This window comes from Ovis aries, chromosome 1 (genome assembly GCF_016772045.2).
Source record: "Ovis aries strain OAR_USU_Benz2616 breed Rambouillet chromosome 1, ARS-UI_Ramb_v3.0, whole genome shotgun sequence".
NCBI classification, from domain to species: Eukaryota; Metazoa; Chordata; class Mammalia; order Artiodactyla; family Bovidae; genus Ovis; species Ovis aries.
The window spans coordinates 246,804,762-246,825,310 of record NC_056054.1 but is presented as its reverse complement, the minus strand read 5'-3'; the positions used below and the strand labels follow the sequence as shown (position 1 = coordinate 246,825,310).

The 20,549-nt window shown below is 41.4% G+C and overlaps 1 protein-coding gene across 1 annotated transcript in view; it reads right to left on the bottom strand.

Moving 5' to 3' along the window:
- PCOLCE2 (procollagen C-endopeptidase enhancer 2) overlaps positions 1 to 20,549 on the bottom strand; it is an 84,333-nt gene that overhangs the window by 20,556 nt on the left and 43,228 nt on the right. Inside the window, exons 3-5 of the mRNA XM_004003284.6 lie at positions 9,665 to 9,920; positions 3,537 to 3,661; positions 97 to 233 (exon numbers count right to left, since the gene is read on the bottom strand). Coding sequence (XP_004003333.1) covers positions 97 to 233; positions 3,537 to 3,661; positions 9,665 to 9,920 — 518 coding nt within the window. The remainder of the gene's footprint in view (positions 1 to 96; positions 234 to 3,536; positions 3,662 to 9,664; positions 9,921 to 20,549) is intronic.

Genomic DNA, 20,549 nt, shown 5'->3' with positions numbered 1-20,549 from the left:
ACAGAAAGACATGCTTAACAAATATATTAAAAAATAATCAGGCAATTTTATAAGAAACAAGTTTAGAGCCCCTAAAATAAAACAGGTGCTACTTACGCAGGGGGGCTGTCGCCACAATACTTTCCAATTCTTTCAGCGTCGTTGATCTCCCCACCGTTAAACACAGCCACGTAATCGTACCGGCAGTAGTTATCACGCTCAACATCAAATTTCTCAAACTTTAATTCTATAAGCTTTAGTGAAAGCACAACATTAGAAGGGTCAAAGGGGTAGTGCAGAATAACCTCAAACAGAATTCTTCCTCTCCTCAGGTTTGTAAGGGTACTGTGTTTTTCCTTCCTAAAAAAAAATGTATTTACCTTGTTTAAATTTTTTCTTATCGTTTTCAAACTTCTTCTTTAGTTAACAACATATTCTCTTGCTTTCATTTTTAATTATTTCAAAAGATCACTTTAAGCCCAGATCAACCCTAGTTAGGATCTTTTTTTACTGTTTTTTTAAATTGTGGTAAAAGTCCCATAATATAAAATGTACAATTTTAATCACGCTTCCCTGATAGCTCAGTTGGTAAAGAACCCACCTGCAATGCAGGAGACCCTGGTTTGATTCCTGGTTCGGGACGATCTGCTGGAGAAGGGAAAGGCTACCCACTCCAATATTCTGGCCTGGAGAATTCCATGGACATATAGTGGCACTTACATTCACGTTGTTGTTCAACTCTCACCGTCATCCATCTCCTGAATATTTCACCTTCCTAAATTGAAACTCTGTCCCCATTAAACTCCAAGTCCCCATTCTTCCTCCCCCACCGCTAGCCCCTGGCATCTACCAATATACTTTCTGACTCTATAATTTGATTATTCTAGGTACCTCGTATAAGTGGAGTAAAACAGTATCTGTCTGCACTTACAGAATCCCATGGACAGAAGAGCCTGGTGGGCTATAGACCACAGGGTCGCAAAGAGCCAGACACGACTCAGTGATTAAACAACAACTGTATATTAGAATGCATTTTTAAGGTTACCGATTTAGGATCTTAAACATGGGAACTCTGTTCACTTACAGCTAAGAAAGTACAGAAACACTACATAATCCTAGCAATCTGTATTAAGACTTAAATTGGGTTTGTATTGGAGTGGAAATTGGGGCTATATACCAGCTTCATTCTTCTCTAGAGGAAAACTAATAGAAATAAAAAGTATTACCTACAATGTCCCCCGAGGTAGTGTATGTTGGGATGTGGTGCTTGTGTTCGTGTTTGGTTGTCTGAGATGGGTGGACACAGCAGTTCTACCTCAAGGGAAGGAGACTAATATTCCCATCACATGCAAAGAACTCAAATTCTTCAGGACCAGAGGTTCAGGGAGGTGGGAACTGACTCTGATGTCTTCTGGAAGTATGTTTTTAAGACTGTGTCTGCCAAGCACAGTGTGCTTGGTGATCTGGTTGATTTTTGAAGAGGCTGCATAGAAGCATGAATGCACAAAGTCAGTGTTAGATTTCTGAAGTGTTTTACTTTTTTTTGGCACTGGTACCAACAATAGTGTCCTAAAATACTCAAGTCAATAGGAAGTTTTGATTTAAAAGCAATCATTCCCCTTATAAAAGCAGATCTTTCGAGAGTACCTCTACCGTATGAATCAAAGGAAGTCTCACTGGGTTCATAAATACCCATGGCACCCAGAGACTGGTCCCTATTCTTCCAGGGTGGGCAGGCAACCCTCCCTAATGCTTACGGAAGATAATAGGTGTTAACTCATGTTAGGACAGTCACGATGCTATTAGCCGTTAGCTAGCGAAGACTTGGACAGTAATGTGGGTGAAGTTGTAACACCAGTGACATCACAAAGAGACATAAAAGGAAAGTTTGGCTTTGAACATGATTGCTGCATATCCACACATTTATCCACTTTTCAAAAGCACCGGGAAAGGGTGAATAATAGCTTATTCATACTCAACACTGCTTTAAGTTACATTAAAATATTTCCCCTTTGGGCCCTGTAACTTTTCATTGGTCAGAAATAAAATGCATTCCAGGTTACTAAAAAATTGGCTGAACTTTTTCTACTTAGAAATTGGTTACAAATTTTGGGAGAGAAAATAAAAATAAGGAGGATAAAGTGGAAAGCTATGATTTTTTAAAAAGATGTCTTTTAATAGAAGAAAATGCCCAAAGATTTACATAGAAATTACTTGACTTAATTTTCTCATATTATTTTTCTCATTTGGACAGTTTCCACTGACTTCAGACATTACAACTATGACTAGAGACTCAATTGGCTAAAGCCAAAAATTAAATAAATTAAATCTAAACGTAATTTAAATAAAGAGAAAAACTTGGGGAAAAGATGCTAAATTGTAATCTGCAAGTATAATTAAATGAAAGTCACTTAATCTAACATATTTACAAATGACACAAAGAGGAAAAATGATCAATACAATCTCAAGAATCACATAATAGCTTAAATGTTGGATAAATTTAATTTTTAAATGTTATATTAAACTATAAAATGTTCAATAGATTTACAGAATCCTTTATTATCAAATAAATGAGTAAATTTTTCATTTAAACATAAAACTGAGTTTTAGGATCATGATCAAAGTATGTGTGTGTGTGTGTGTGCACTCAAATCACTGACTTGCATAGTATATTTGCCTGAATAATTTCCACTAAGGAAATGAATATATGGCAAATAGTATTTGTGTAAACAAAAGATCAAGTTAGAAAAAAATTTTTTAACAATATCGTAATATTCACCATACCGTGTTTGGATTAAAGTCTATAATATTTCCCATAATAATAATTTTTAAAAGTTATTTTCAAAATTCTATAGCAAAGAGTTGGTTTATTCTCATGCTAAGTTCTGTCCTGAAATTAATATCTGAAAGTGGTCCCCAGAAAGAGTAAAAATTTATATAACCACAAACTAGTAAACACTGGAAAACTAGATCTCTGTTGATTGTTTTAGAGCAATGAATAGTTTTGTGGGGAACCTGCACAAATTTTAAACAACAACCAAAAGAAGAAAAAGAAAAAGCACCATGGAGCACAGCAGTTTTCATGTCAGAGACCTTGTTCTTAGAAAAGATGATGTGATGTGCTTGCACTGGCTTGGCTGAAGTGAAGCATTCTGGCTGTTCTGGATTTGGCGATTTGGAGGGCTGTTACCAGGACATGATGCTCTGTGAGCAGATGGTAACCTGAGGTGTACATAAACTTGGAGCTTTGCTGTCCTCCTGCAAGTTGGTCACTGCTGCTCATAAACCCATGCTTATAACACCTTCCACAGTGTTTAAACAACCTCATGTGGGATTTGCAGGCTGTTTGTATTTGAAACCTGTTGAAAATTGTAATTCTCTAATGGGAAGTTAAATCCATGACTTTGCAAGTCAAAGAGCACAAAGGCAGCTTTAACCTGGGTCTCTGCGTGAAGAAATGCTGTGTCCAGCAGGGCCTTCCTCGCCTGTTATCTTTAACAGTCCACACTGGGCAATTCACACATGCATACTTTCTTCATGTTTTCAGGGAACCTCACCTGATTCTTCGGGGCTACGATGTGCCACACACAAGCGACTCCTGCAGGGTAATCACGGTCTGGCCAGTTGGGGGTTTTGAAAGAGCCGGAAGGTCTTTCAAGGAGGCCTCCACAATACTGATCACCTGAAGTTATTAAAAATGAAAAAAAGTCCACGTGTATGGCAATGCAACCATATGGAAATAGGAACTTGGAATATTGATAGTATAACAAAGGCAGTAGCAGATGCTCTTAGTTCTTCCCTTAAAAATGGTTGTACGGTCTCCTTTAAACACACACACACATACGCACACACAGAATGATCTCGAGGTTACCTGACAGATCACACCAGCATAAGACAGTGAAGGAGAGAAATGAGGGCTTAGACTCTTTTCTTTTCCCCATTTTTTGGATGAGACAAAACATTTGGGCTGTTGCTCATTCAAACACCACGAAGGCTCAACCAAATCTATACATTTAAGAACTCAAGGCAGAGGTATTTATTAATAAGGCATTCAGGTCCATGGACAAAGTCTGAATGAGTTATTATAGACAACTCTTATTACGAGTAAACTGTTTATAAATCTTTCACAATTTTCAGGAATAATTTTGTCAAAACAATATATGTTTATAACACTGTCAGCGATACAGAAGAGCATTAAAGGTAGGATTGATTTCTAGATGGGCCTGATATCGGGCAAGCTCTCTCCTGGTCTGAGAAAAGTGACTGCTTCAGAAAAGTCTGCCGGATTAACAGGTACAGGCGTCGCGTGGGGTGGCTCCGCGCCTCGCAGCTAACCATGCCTCTGTACTTGGTGCCGGGCATGCGCACTTCTGCTCTGAATGACGTCAGAACAGAACCAGGATGGCTAGCCGCCAGGAGCCTCAGAAGGGGCTGTTGGCGGCGCCCTCACACCACATAGCACAGGCCTGCATGGTTCGACAGGGGCTGTGCTTCTTCACCCTGCGTCCCTCTGCTGCCCTCTGTCCCCAACCCTCGGTTCCTCCCTCGCCTGCACACTGAGATGGCCTTGTGTTGGGGGATGAGACCACCCCCCACCCATTCCTCTGTCTCTCCCACCCCAGAGCCTAACCTAACATAGAGCCCAGACTCAGCCGTGCTGAAGGGTCTCCCTTTAGGCACAAATCTCATTATTTCACTAGGAGGTTCCGGAAGTTTCACCAGAGCCAGACTCAGCAGTAGTTCTGATAGTGAGGATACTAAGGATGAAGGTTTGGTTTCAAACTTGGTTTTCAAGAGAATATTCTGCAATGCTAGCTTCCTGGCCTGTGCAAATATTAGCCTCACTTCCCTGGGACTGAACTGGGTTTCCTGGACACATCTAGACTCTTAGCAAAGCTGCTTATTCCCTGTGGGGGGTGGGGAGGTATTGAACTTGGGGTAAGATTCCCTCAAATCCCACCACTTAAAACTAACCACAATAAGTATGTGACAAACGCATTTCAGATATCTCTATGCATATGAACCAAAGGGTTAATTGAAATAATTTTAGAAAGATATTTCAATACAAGTTTTAATTTAATTTTACTTGGATTTAACCAACAAAGAAAAACTGAAACTAATTCATACACTTTAACAAAATATTTGACACAGAAGCTAATCATTCTTAAAAAGATTCTTTAAATTGAAGACAATGTATTATAAAAATTGAGGTTGGAATAACTTCTACAACTTTTTGTTTATGGAAAACTTCAAGCATATGCAAAGCAAACAGACAATATAATGAATCTCTATGTATTCGTCCAGTTTCAACAAGTATCATCATTCTACTATTATTTTTTAAAATGTCCTTTTATTTTTATTTATCCTTTTTGGCCATGCTGTGTGGCATGGGGACCCTTGCTTCCCCAGCCAGAGATTGAATCCAGGCCCCTGCACTGGGAGTGTGTGGAGTCTTAACCACTGGACCACCAGGGAAATCCCATCATTCTACTATTCTATCAATATAGCTAGCCAATGCCCACCACTTGCACTATGATTATTATTATTACTTTATAGGTTTGAGGGAGGTAAATTCGATACTTTGAAATGCACAAGTCTTAGCTGTAAAAAATTGAAAAATGGTTACACCTGTGTGAGCCACACTCCTACGATGTATGTATCCAAAATTTCTGTATCCTTCACTAGTCAATTTGCTGGATCTCCACATCACTTTTCTGAAAGATTCCACTGTAGGTTAGTTTTATTCTAGAGCTTCATATAAATGGAATCATATGGTGTTCCTTTTCTGTGTTTGACTTCTCTTGCCTGGCACAATGTCTGAGATGCATTGCTGTGTGTATTGGTAGCTTGTTCCTTGACATTGCTGAGTAGTAGTCTGGGGTGTGGAAACAATAATTTGTTCACCCATTCTCCCGTTGATATCCATTTGGGTTGCTTCCAGTCTGGGCTACTGTGAATGAAGATGTTATGAACATTTTTGTACAAATCTCTTGGTGGACTTGTATTTTCATTTCTCTTATATAAATACCCAGGAATGCAATTGCTGGGCCAAGAGTAGATGTAGATGTTTAACTTCTTAAGAAACTACCAAAATATTTCCCCAAGTGGTTTTACTATTTTATGCCTCTCAAGGGATGAGAACTTTGGCTGCATCACATCTTTGCCACCATTAAGTGTTGTCAGTTTGTTTTTTTTTAACCCAACCTGGTGGGTATGTAACGGTATCTCATTGTGTTTTTAATTTGCATTTCCCTGTTAACTAATGACACTGAACAATTTTTCATGCACTTATGAATCATTTGTGTATCTTCTTCTGGAAAGTAAAAGTTCAACTGTTTGCCCATTTTTATATTTATTGGGATCTTTATCTTTTTACTGTTGAGTTATATAAGTTCTTTATATATTCTGAATACAAGTCTGTTATGAGGTATTTTTGCAAATGTTTTTCCTATTCTTTAGGCTATCTATATAAAATTATCTTTTTATAAGCATTAGTTTTCACTTTAATGAAGTTTGCATGGTACATATTTTTCCATCTTTTTATGTTTAGCCTGTTTTGTCTTCATATTTCAAGTGCTTTTTTGTAGACAATATGGTTGGGCTTTGCTTTTTAACCCATTCTAATACTTACTGTCTTCTAATTGGAGTACTTAATCCTCTATATTTAATGTATTTATTGATATGCTTGGATTGAGTGTGCCAATTACTATTTTGTTCTATTTGTCACACCTTTCTCTTGTTCCATCTCTTCTTCCTTTCCTGCCCTCTTTGTGGCAGTTAAATAATTCTGGTATTTATTTTAATCTTTTGGCTTTTAGTTAACACAAAAAAGGCATTTTTAATGGATTCTCTAGGGACTGCAATATGCGTCTCTAACTTATCACAGCCTTTTAGGGTTAACAGAATGTTTCTTCATGTGTTGTATATTTCCACTTGCTTCTCCATCCTTTGTCCCATTGTTGTTATATATATTATATCATATATTATACTTGCCACAATACGCACGTAAGCTTTTTGTTTTGTTTTGAACAGACAGATGGTAAAGAAATGAAGAGAAAAAAAAAATAAAATAACACATAGTCTGCTATATTTACCATTTCCAGTGGCCTTCAATCCTTCTATTACCTTTTGGTTACCCTGCGGGGCCACTTCTCTTCAATTTAAGAAACTTCCTTCAGTATTTCTTGTGACATGGTTGTTTATCTGAAAATGTCTTTATTTCACTTTCATTTTTAAAGTCTGGTTATAGAATTCTGGGTTGATGCTGTTCCACTGCCTTCTGGCCTCCACTGTTTCTGATTAAAAGAAAGCCATCCTTCATACCATTGTTTTTCTATATGTAATTTGGGTTTTATCTGATTGATTTTAAGATTTTCTCTTTATCTTCTGATTTCTTTAATCATGATGTGTCCAGGTATGGCTTCATTTTCTACACATCTCATTTGGGGTTTGTTGACCTTCCTAGCTCTGTAAATTGATATTCTTCACTAAATTTGGGTGGCTCCAAGCCATTATTTCTTGAGATTCCTTTTTTCTGCACTTTTATCACTCTCTTTTTCCTCTGGGACACAAATTACATATATGTTAGACCACCTGAGATTGTCTCACTAGTCTCCAAGGCTGTCATTTTTTCCTCTTTTTCCTACTGGGTCTTCAGATTGAATCAGTTCTAATCAAAACCACTGCATTTTTCTTCTACCATCTCCAATCTACTTATAAGTCCCTCAGATAAATTTCAGAATTCCATAGTCTCTATCTTTCAGCTCTAGCATTACCATTGTATTCTTTTCTGAGACTCTCAGTTTGTTTTTTTACACATATATTTTCCTTTAAGTCTTTAAACAAATGTATAATAGCCGCTTTAAAATGCTTGTCTGCTAATGGTAACCCCTGGGCTAGCTGCAGGTCAGTTTATTTACTTATCTTTGGCCGTGCTGGTCTTTGTCGCTGCACTGGCTTTGCTCTTGTTGTGGTGAGCAGGGTTGTGGTGAGCGGGGGCTACTCTCTAGTTGCGGTGTGCCGGCTTCTCACTGTGGTAACTTCTCTCGTTGTTGAGCACAGGCTGTAGGGTGCATGGGCTTCAGTAGTTACGGCACGTGGGCTCAGTAACTGTAACTCCTGGGCTCTAGAGCATAGGCTTAACAGTTGTGGTGCATAGGCTTAGCTGCTTTATAGCATGTGGGATCTCCCCGGATCAGGGATTAAACCTGTATCTCCTGTGTTGGCAAGCTGATTCTTTATCACTGAGCCACCAGGGAAGCCCTGGGGGTCAATTTTTATTGACTGCTTTTTTTGTTGTATAGAGACACACTTTCCTGGTTTCATCATATGATTAGATACTGGACATTATGAATACAATATAAAGTATATACATGTGTATATGTATATATGCATACATTATGTATATGTATATACATTATGATACGCTATAAAGTCTCTAGATTCTACTGTGTTCCAATGAAAAGTGATTTTTGTTCTGGGAGGCATTCAACTTGGCTAGATCCAAGCTCGAAGTCTGTCACCCTGCTAATGGGCAGCAGCTGTATCTTGGATCAGTTTCTTCATATTCCAGATGATGCTTTTGTGCCAGGCCACCTGGGCTCTCCTCCATATATGCAGAGTTTAGCTGTTAGCCAAAGATTTGGGTGGATTTTATATGTATATTTTGTGCCTCAGTTCTTCAGAAGCTCCCAGCCAGGATTTCCTCCCAAGTGTTCTGGCTGCTCTGTCAGCCCCAGATTCTGTACTCTAATATCTCAAGGCTGAGCTACAGTCCAAGGCAAGAAAAGATTAGGCAGTGCCTTTAGGCAGAAGGCTGCAGATCTTGGCCATTGCAGCTGTCTTCCAAGGACGGAGGTTTCTACCCTTGGGAGATCACATGTACTGATGTGAAACTACTCCAACTTGTAGGGCGAAGCAAAAAGAAAAAGCTGTGAAACAATATGAAAGCATGATCCCACTTACACATTTTAAAAGTTATTGCAAAAGTACAAACTAATAAGTAAGTGCACAAACCATGTATGGGACCCACCAGCCATGCATGGCTGTTTCTAAGAGGGGATTACCATGGGGCGAAAAGTCTCTATATGTATGCAAGGTTTCACATTTTTTACTCCATGAATTTCTACATTTGAATTTTATAAGAATATATATGGGCTTTAAACAAATACTGATTTTTGTATATGGTTTATCTCAGAATACATGAATATAATTCCCTGTGCCATACAGTGGGACTTGTTGTTTAACCATTCTATATGTAACAGTCTGCATCTGCTAACCCCAAACGCCCAGTCCATCCCTGCCCATTGGCAAGACTGATTTTTTTTAATGGTCTCTTGATGGTTTGGTGGGCTCAGCGGTAAAAAATCTGCCTGCAATGCCAGAGACCAGGTTCAATCCCTGGGTAGGGAAGATCCTTTGGAGAAGGGAATGGCAACCCACTCCAGTATTCTTGCCTGGGGAATTCCATGGACAGAGAAGCATGGTGGGCTATAGTCCATGGGGTCGCAAAGAGTCGAATATGACTGAGTAACTAACACTTTGATGATTTGGTGGTATTTATTAGCTCTCTGTTTGAGAAGAATTGCTCTTAAACTTTGGATTAAGTGCCTAGAACAGTGCCTGACATAAAGGAGGCATTCAGTAACTATGGGCCCTTATTATTGCTGTAATGTGGGAACAATACCTCTTTCATTTGGTTCCGCAGCAGAGAACATGGCCATGAAGCCATTCCCAGCTGTGTTGGCGTCGGAAATCATCTGCACCATCATCTTGTTGCTGCTGGACACGAGGGCTCCAGGCCGGAACGTGCCGCAGAAGCGCCCGATGCGCTGGCCGTTGGCGTGGCCATTGTACACATCCACAAAGTCATAACGACACAGGTTGTCACTCTCCAGGTCTATGAATCGGAAATTGAGAACTACCACTTTTCCCTCCGGAACCTGCCAAGAAAACGGCCAAGGAGAAAACTGTGTCATGGAAGTGGCGTCTGAAGCCTTCATGTCTAAGCCAATTACTGAAATGAGCAGAGAAAAGTTTAATACCCCAGATCATGCTTTTTCCCTTCAACTCTGAATGAGGCCACAAAAGGCATTCTACCATAATGCGTTCCCAGTAAAAGACGAGCATTTATTATCTTTTCACAAATTCCACAATTATCTAGGGTACATGAGCTTATTCTTAGGGAGTCTGTCTCAAAGTTGCAAACTATTGGATCAGTCTTACTTTTGAAAATTAATTATTAATTTGTTTGGCTGCACTAGGTCTTAGTAGCAGCATGCGTTTTGGGGATTTTTTTTAGTTGCAGCATGCGAACTCTTAGTTGAGGCATGTGCGATCTAGTTGCCTGCCCAGGGATCAAACCTGGGCCCCCTGCATTGGTAGCACAGAGTCTTAGCCCAACACCATGAGGGAAGTTCCAGGATCAGTCTTATTAATTTATAAATCATAGCTTACAAAGAATACCAGGCCCAACTGGATCTTAGCACACATCTCACATCTGCACATTCTAAAGCACAATGGCACTCAGACATAGTGCTCAGCAGAGATACATTTGAAATGTCAATTCTTACAAATAATACAATAGGACAATCTCAAGACATAGAATGTTTCTGTGAAAGTCAAACTCAAAGGGTGATTTGGCAACAGTGTAGGTAATTTATAGATAATTAACTTTGGGTCCTCAAGAGGCCAGATCAATTATCTACACTGATTATATTGATTAATTGTTGAATCAGCTCTTCTCAAAGTCACTAAGTTTTTGTTTTCCAGGTGAAAACGATATACTAGGCAGCCCTGAAACATAATACACTGATGAAAAAGATGCGTTTTCACCTTCTCCACTTTCTCATAAGACTTTTTCACCATAATTTCCTCCTCCCTCCTTGTTCCCTGACTAAGCAGAGAAAAATGGCTACAAAAGCATTTGGCAGGATTCTTACAAAAGCCCCATTTATTTCACACTATCTTTTAATTTCTTCATACAAGCTGTTTAGTCGTAAAGTCTTGATAAGATTTGTTTCACACTCGATAGCATAAGAATTTCATTCTGTAAAAACCTACAGATGACAAAGATCAGTGATTTAAAAACAGCAAAGATACACAAGCAACACTGTTCGCTTCATCTTAATTAACCATCTCAGACTTAAGGATCAAAGGACGCCATCACATAAATGTGGCTTCCCCATGTTGCTAAGCTCCCCATACTGGTAAGTGACATGAATTTTTTTTTCCTATAATAAGAAGTGTGTCAGTGCCACTTGCCTTTTTTAATCAAACACATAACACCCAATGGAGAAACTATAACCCAGTAATCACAAGAAGGGGGATATTTTAGCTTTACCATCGTTGCATTCTAATTGCTGGAGGCTTATCTTAAGTATGAACATCAGAAGCTCTAAAGCCACAGTCTAAGAAGCTGACAGCAGAAAACACAATTTAATTTTTAAACATTCTCACTGAGATATTTGTTGCAGAATATCCTTGGTTTTGTTTTGTTTTGTTGCATACAGTCTCTCTTTATCCCATGATCAGAAAATTATTACAATGTGATGCCACATCTGCTACCTTGACTATAGGCAAGCTCTCCATGAATCACTGAAAAATTCCCAGTTAAGAAAAACATTTGGAACTAAATTAATTTGGATTGTCCTTGAGTGAATAATGACTATTTGCGTAAATGTATAAACCCTATGGAGGGCAATTCAAAGCTATGATACTCATCCACCCACAGAGTGAGTGTAGATTAAAAAGGAAAGAGGTCTAAGGATGGAGTCCTGGGGCATTCCAATGTCATCGTGTCTCCAAGATGAAGCCAAACCACCAAAGGGACTGAGTCAGTAAGTAGGAGGCAACCAGAAGGAGGATGTGGTGCCCAGAAGCCAGACGAAGAGAGTGCGTCAAGCAGGAAAGGCTGATTGGCTGAATCAGGCGCTGCTGTTTAGTCAGTAAGGTGATGACTGAGATAAGACCACTAGGTTTAGCAACCGGAGGTCACTGGTGACTCTGACATGACTGTTTTGCTGAAGCAGTAGGGATGAAGCCTGAGAAGAGAAGGATCAAGAGAAAATGGAGTGAGAGAAATTGGTGCAAATGAATACAGACAAGTCTTTCAAGGAGTTTAGCTGGAAAGATGAACAGAGTAAAAAGGCTGTAACTAGAAGGGGATGTGCGGTCAAGACAGGATATTAAATGGGCTGAATTAAGGCATGCTTGCTTGCCAGTGGGAATAATCCCGTAGAGAGGGCAAAACTGATGAAGTAAAAGAGAGGGAGAATTGATTGAGCAATGCCATTAGCAGGCCGGGGAGAGCTGATCTAAGATACCGTGGAGCACGGATGGTCTGCCCAGTGAGAAGAAGGCAGGTAGATGCAGGGAGGTTGGTACACGAGGTTGTGGTGGCATGTGAAACTTTTCTTCTGATCACTTTGCTTTTCTCAGTGAAATAGAGTATGAGGTCATCAGCAGCAAAAGAGTGGATATGGGAGGAGATACTGGGAGTTTGAGAACAGATGAATAGGTGTGTTAACAGATTAGGGAAGTGTAACAGGGCTGTCATGAGTGCTGAGGGTCCACTGGAAATAAATGAATTAAAAGTGAGTCCTCTCTACCGTATGATCCAGCAGTTCCACTCCTGGGTACATATTTGAGAAAAACAAAAACAGTAATTCAAAGACACCTGCACCCCAGTGTTCATAACACCATTATTTACAAAAGTTAAGATACTGAAGCAGCCTACGTGTTCATCAACAGATGAATGGATAAAGATGTGGCACATATATACAATGAAATATTACTCATAAAAGAATGCAATTTTGCCATTTGCAACAACATGGATGGACTTGGACTCTGGGATTCCCTGGTGGCTCAGACAGTAAAGAATCCTCCTGCAATGTAGGAGACCTTGGTTCAATCCCTGCGTGGGGAAGATCCCCTGGAGGAGGGCACGGCAACCCACTCCACTATTCTTGCCTGGAGAATCCCCATGGACAGAGGCCTGGCAGGCTACAGTCCATGGGGTCACAAAGAGTCAGACATGACTGAGCGACTAAGCACAGCACAGGATGGACTTGGAGAGTATTCAGGTCAGTTCAGTTGCTCAGTCGTGTCCAACTCTTTGCAACCCCATGAATCTCAGCTCGCCAGCCCTCCCTGTCCATCACCAACTCCTGGAGTTCACTCAAACTCATGTCCATCAAGTCGGTGATGCTGTCCAGCCATCTCATCCTCTGTCATCCCCTTCTCCTCCTGCCCCCAATCCCTCCCAGCATCAGAGTCTTTTCCAATGAGTCAACTCTTTGCATGAGGTGGCCAGAGAACTGGAGTTTCAGCTTTAGCATCATTCCTTCCAAAGAAATCCCAGGGCTGATCTCCTTCAGAATGGACTGGTTGGATCTCCTTGCAGTCTAAGGGGCTCTCAAGAGTCTTCTCCAACACCACAGTTCAAAAGCATCAATTCTTCGGCGCCCAGCTTTCTTCACAGTCCAACTCTCATATCCATACATGACCACTGGAAAAACCATAGCCTTGAACTAGACGGACCTTTGTTGGAGAGTATTAGGCTAAGTGAAATAATTTAGACAGAGAAAGACAAATACTGTATGATATCACTTAAGTGTGGAATCTGTAAAGTACAACAAACTAGTGAATATAAAAAAGAAGCAGGTTAACAGATACAGAGAACGAGTCAGTAGGGAGAGGGCAGGGAGGAAAGGGAGCAGAGGAGGAAAGTAAAAACTATTATGTACAAAATCAACAAGACCTGGGTTAGATTCCTGGATTGGGAAGATCCCCTGGAGGAGGGAAAGGCTACCCACTCCACTATTCTGTCCTGGGGAATTCCATGAACATCATAGTCCTTGGGGTCGCAAAGAGTTGGACACGACTAAGTGACTTTCACTTTCACAAAATAAGCTACAAGGATATAGTGTACGACACAGGGGATATAGTCAATAATTTATAATGTTAATAACTATAAATGGAGTGTAGCCTTTAAAAGTTGTGCATCACTATGTTGCATCAGAATAACTTACATAATCTTGTACATAAACTATATCTCGTTTAAAAGGAAACAAGTGAGTCCGCTGCATGGTTGTATTCTCTTTCTCCCCAGCCATGTTCAGCTCCCTAGGTGGAGGTCCAGAGTGGGCAGAGTTGAAGTAAAGCAGTGTTGTGGGTGGAGGTTGGGGAGGTGGAGGGATATTTGCCAAGTTAGGACAATGAAGGGAGAGAGGACATAGGCGGGGGAATGACCACAGTGGTGGGCTATGGAATCCACGCTGGGTTATAAGGACACAAGTCAGGACTCAGTGGGGTGAGGACAGTTGTTCTTGTTGTGACTCTGTTCAGTGGCTCAGTCATGTCAAACTCTTGGCGACCCCATGGACTGCAGCACGCCAGGCTTCCCTGTCCTTCACCATCTCCAAGAGCTTGCTCAGACTCATGTCCATGGAGTCAGTGATGCCATCCAGCCATCTCATCCTCTGTCGTCCCCTTCTCCCCCTGCCTTCAATCTTTCCCAGCATCAGGGTCTTTCTAATGAGTTGGCTCTTTGTATCAGTTGGCCAAAGTATTGGAACTTCAGCTTCAGCGTCAGTCCTTCCAATGAATATTCAGGACTGATTTCCTTTAGGACTGACTGGTTTGATTACCTTGCTGTTCAAGAGACTCTCAAGAGTCTTCTCCAACACCACAGTTCAAAAGCATCAATTCTTTGGTGCTCAGCCTTCTTTATGGTCCAACTCTCACATCCATACATGACTACTGGGAAAACCATAGCTTTGACTAGCCAGATCTTTGTTGCCAAAGTAATGTCTCTGCTTTTTAATATGCTGTCTAAGTCAGTCACACCTTTTCTTCCTAGGAGCAAGCGTCTTTTAATATCATAGCTGCAGTCACCATCTGCAGTAATTTTGGAGCCCAAGAAAATAAAGTCTGTAGATTGTGGTGGAGGCAAGGATAATGACAATGGATGTGGGTGACTAAGAAGCGATGGAGGAGGGAAGCTAAAAGACCCAAAGGGATCATCCACACAGATGTTGAAATGACTGTCAATAATGACAAGTCTGGTGCTGAAAACAGTGACCATAAGCCAGGGCCTAAAGTTTATAAGAAACGAGGAAGGCTGTCCTGAAGTCTTCCAGTGACTGCAACATGGAGGGACCCAGGACACGATAGTCTTGTTTCACTGGTGATTTCTCAGTTCTCTGTCTCTGAGAAAATACCGTGACTGCAGTGAGGCTGTTGAAACGGAACCCAAGCTTTGGAAATTCATTCCCTATGGGATAAATCATTTCTTCTCCAATGTTCTTTACTTGGTCTGGATGCAATGAAAAGTTGAAGCTTCTCTGAGAATGAGACACAAATATATTGGTAATAGAAAATGGGCTACATTGTGTAACTCTGAACACAAAATCCAACAACCCTAACAAAAATTCTTTGGAGGGAAGATTTCAGGGGAGACTGGTATTCACTGTGGGTCTCCTGGGACTAGATAAATGCCATCTTGCACTGAAGGCCAAGAGAAATTCTGTTGCAAGTGAGATGCACGCTGCAGTGAACCCCTCACTATAGCACAACACTGTTCATCTTTATACGAGGAACCAAGATTGATGCCCTGTGATATGAACTCTGCTAAGAGTTCCTGGATTATCATTCAAAAGGATTTTGGAAAGCATCTTCTCTGAAGATGACCTTCCACTTCAAGAATCTATAGTCTGTACCCTTGGTTTTTCTTTGTTAGGAGTATAAAAAAATATTGAAAGATACATAAAGTAATATACACTTGGATACCAACAAGCCAGAATTGATTATTGTTAACATTCTTTAAAGTCTCTTCCAATAAAGTAAATAAATAATTCCAGATGAAATAGCTTTCTTTGTCCTCATGTACAGCCTTATTCCTCTGCCTTTCTCAGAAGCAAACACTCACAAATTTAGTGAGTTTCCTTCCATGCTATTCAAAAAGCTAAGTTAATATACCTGTTATGTATCCATGCAAAATCCATAATTGTGTTTTTATGTCTGTTTTAAAAATGAATGAAACTGGGATAATGCTGTACATATCACTTTCCAACCTGGGAGTCCTTGAATTTTCTCAAGGGTGAGGAAGAAGAGAAGCAGGAGAAATTAAAACAACAGGGACTTGGTAAGCTATTTCTTCTGCCTAGAGCACTTTTCCACTTCTGCCCTTCTCTTACTCAGGCTCAGGGTCTCCGTTTCAAGGTCACCTCTTCCTGGAGGTGCATCCAGACCCCTCCCATGTCCTCCCCTCAAGATAGGCTCTGCCCACAGGTCTCCGAGCCCTGGAAGGCTCAACTCACTTACTTGGCCCCTGTCTGTTTTCCCTGAAAGATGGAGTTCTAGAAGGTAAGGATCCCCGTGCCTTGTTCACTGTTGCATTCCCAGCTTCTGGACAATCCATGGCCCCAAGCAGCTGTATCATAAAGATTTACTTAATGAATGAATCCATCAAGAGCTAAATGGACATTAAGTTCTTTGCACAAATCCTGGACAAGGTACCTCCTGGGTGGCTCTGCCTCTTTGAGTTTTAACATCTCATACCCCATCCAGCAGCAAAAATCTACAAGGCCTCTCTCTTTTCTAGGTCATTCTTTAAAAAAAAAAAAAAAAAAGAAGACATATCCTTGGGGAAACTATCTTTCAAATCTCCTGTAAATGCTAACACAATGCAGAAACTCAATTAAGACACTTTCTTGGGGTAACATATTAGACAAGGCCACTGATTTGTGAGATCAAATTGACCAGGGGATAAATTATCTGCCTGTAGAAAAATAAATCTGTATTTGTGTTTTTCCCTATCAGCAGCTGAATCCTTCATCGGCCAAAGCCCGGCACTGCAATAATGACCTCAGCTCACCCCGCAGCGCCTGGGATGTCCTCACGGTCACAGGCAAGAGTGCCAAGTCGCTCAATGCCAATGCCAGGGCTGCTGCCAAAAAATGAACTGGGAATTGCATTCTAGGCTGGTTGTTTGTATTTTCAGGAAACTATAAGCAAGTGCAAATAGAAGTCAGCTTCTTTTGTGTGGAGGAGTAGATTTCTGCAGAAATGGGAACGCTCCTTTGTATCTACAGCTTTTCTTTCCCCAAAACACCATTTACTAATTTAAGCAAAAAAAAAATCTGTTTCTAAAGCTTGAGATTTTAAAAAGCCCTTGTTTTTCATTCCTTTTTATGACTAATACCAAGCTTCCCAGGTGGCTCAGTGGTAAAGAATCTGCCTGCTGATGCAGGAGCTGCAGGAGACATGGGTTTGATCCCTGGGTCAGGAAGAACCCCTGGCAACCCACTCCAGTATGGGAATTCCAAGGACAGAGGAGCCTGGTGGGCTACAGTCCACAGGGTGACAAAGAGTCAGACACGACTGAGGATGTACGCACATATGTACTATATATCTTTATCCATTCATCTGTCAATGGACATTAGGTTGCCTCTCTGTCCAAGCTCCTGGGGCAGGAACTGGCAACCCACTCCAGTGGGTGGACTCTAGTCACTGAGTGACTAGCACACGCACACGTCCCGGCTCCATGTGCTGGCAGGCTATACTCCATGGGGTTGCAGAGTCAGATACAACTTAGTAACTGAATGAACCGAATGAACTGTGAGAACACTGGGGTACATGTGTCTTTTTGAATTAAGGTTTGCATAGGTTGCTTAGCTCAGTGTTCTGTGATGACCTAGAAGGGTGGGATGGTGGGGTGGGAGGGAGGCTGAAGTGGGAGGGGATATATGTATACATATAGCTGATTCACTTCGTTGTACAGCAGAAACTAACAAAACATTGTAAAGCAATCATACTCTAATTTTAAAAAAGAGAAAAGCCCTCGTTTTAATCTAAGATTCTCCTGTTCCACAAACAGACCTTGGGGAAAGCGTGTTCTAAAACACTGACCACAGTTTATTTATGGAAAGTTCAAGAGGCATAGCAGCTCTGTTGTCAACTCATTTATATCCCCAAATGTAATCCAGGGCAATGTACATACAAATTATGTACAAATATTTGGCGATGCCTCAAGAAGGGGATAAATCCAAAGCTTCAAGATCTTATTCATGTATATTCTGTGTCTATGTAAATACTCTTTTGAAAGATTGACCTGTATAAGCATTTGGAAACCAGAACACACATTTTGATTCATGGAAACAACATGTGATGTTTAGAAAAGAAATTTTTTTGGCTGGGGATTGAAAAAAACAACTCTATTTACCTGCATGTTTAAAAGGAGGGTGGAAACCCCCAACTACCTCAAGCCCAGGCCATGAGAATCAGTCGAAATGGAATGATACGCCTTTTTTGAAAACTGTCCAAAAGCTTTCCCATCGAGGTAGGAATAGAATCCTCACTGTACCTACAGTCACACACCTGGATAGTGTGTATTAGGTGCCAGATATTTTTCTAAGCACTTTACTCATATTATTCCATTTAATAACAGCAAACCTATGAAGGTGATGTTAGCCCCATTTTATAGTTTACAGGTAAGGAAACTGAGGCACAGAGAGGGAAAGGCCTCGTATAATATCCCTGACTCTCCGGCCTCATCTTTCTCTGTCATGCAACAATCTGGCTGTTCAAGGAACCCCCCAAGCTGGTTTGCCACCTCAAGGCCTTTGCACAGTCAGGCCCCTCTGCTCAGCACACTCTCCTCCCTGATATTCACACATCTGCCTCTACCTACCCTATCATTTAACACTCAGCTCAAGTGTCATCTTTCCAGAGGGGCCTCTCCTGAGCCCTTCAGTTGCTTTAGATCATGTCATCCACATAACCATGCTATTTCTTTATAGATTTTCAACTGTCTCTCCACCAGAATGTACAATCAAGAGACCAGAGCTTGTCCACAGCTAGTCCAATACCTGGCTATTACAGGAGTTCAAAAAGTAACTATTGAATAAATGACTGAGATCCTTATAATCTTTTTTTAAAGAAATTTTATTTATTTATTTTGCTGTGCTGGGTCATAGTTGGGACACGTGGGATCTAGTTCCCTGACCAGGGATCAAAGCCAGGCCTCCTGTATCGGAAGCGTGGAGTCTTAGTCACAGGGCTACCAGGGAAGTCCGCAAACACTCCTATTCTTAATTTTTTAAAAACAAAGCAGACCACAGCTCCTATAACTAGCACATTAAGTTTATGTAACAATGTACATTAACTAATGGGCTTCCTTGGTGGCTCAGTGGTAAAGAATCTACCGACGCAGGAGATGTGAGTTCAATCCTGGGTCAGGAAGATGCCCTGGAAGAGGAAATGGCAACTCATTCCAGTCTTCTTGCCTGGGAAATCCCATGGACAGAGGAGTCTGGCGGGCTACAGTCCACAGGGTGGCACAGAGTTGGACACAACTTGGTGACTAAAAATCGACAACAAACAGGTACAAGGCAAGTGGCAGTGGCACGCTTCTGAAAAGGAAGAAACTGCCTGGAGTGGTTGTGATGACTTAGAGGCACCCAGCAAGTCAGCAGCAGAGGCCAGGTCTCCTGACTCCTTCCCGGCTATGTTTCCCGTGGCCTGATACAGGCAGAGGCTGAGGAGGTGCTTACGATCTCAAGTCCTCTCCCCAGCCCCACAGGAAGCTGACATGTCCCAGCCTGCACTGCGGTTAGGTAAGGCCAGATGCCTGGGTCCTGATCAGTGGGATGTAGTGAGGGAAGTCAGGTACCCATGTCGAGGCCTAGCCATAAATGTCTCTGCCCAATCCTTTCAGAGTTCTCTTTTGGCTCTAAGGAAGAAACACAACAGAGGAAACAGGAAGGTTCTAGGAGAAGGCAGAGTCACACAGGAGTTAATGCTCAAAAGAGCTGTCCAGGACAGTCATCCAACAGCACTGGATTGTGTCATAAGCGAGAAATCACCATCTGTTCAGACTCACAGACACAGAGTGCTTCACGACGGCGCTGGTGGTAAAGAATCCACCTGCCAATGCAGGAGATGCAAAAGATGCAGGTTCGATTTCTGGGTCAGGAAAATCCCCTGGAGGAGGAAATGGCAACCCACTCCAGTATTCTTGCCTGGAAGTCCCATGGACGGAGGAGCCTGGCGCCCTACAGTCCATACGGTCACACAGAGTCGGACGTGACTGAAGCGACTTAGCGTGCACACACAGACCCAGAGGAGGCTGCCAGGGGGAGGGAAGGATTGGGAGTTAGGGACTAGCAGATGCAAACTCTTCCAAATAGAAAGGATAAATAACATGGTCCTACTGTATTGCATACCTGTTATTTACCTGGGCCAAACTATGGTGGAGGTAATGAAGATAATGGTGACCTCCTTCAAAAGATCCCATGCATGCACTGCTACACTCAGTGCCCCCAACTCTGCAGCAGGCCACCACCAACCCATGCCTCTGCTGGAAACTCCTGGACACTCACAGGAGTGAGTGAGTCTTCACACCCCAGATAATCATGATGGTGTGATCACTCACCTAGAGCCAGACACCCTGGAATGTGAAGTCAAGTGGGCCTTAGGAAGCATCACTACAAACAAAGCTAGTGGAGGTGATGGAATTCCATATATTTCAAATCCTAAAGATGATGCTGTAAAAGTGCTGCACTCAATAT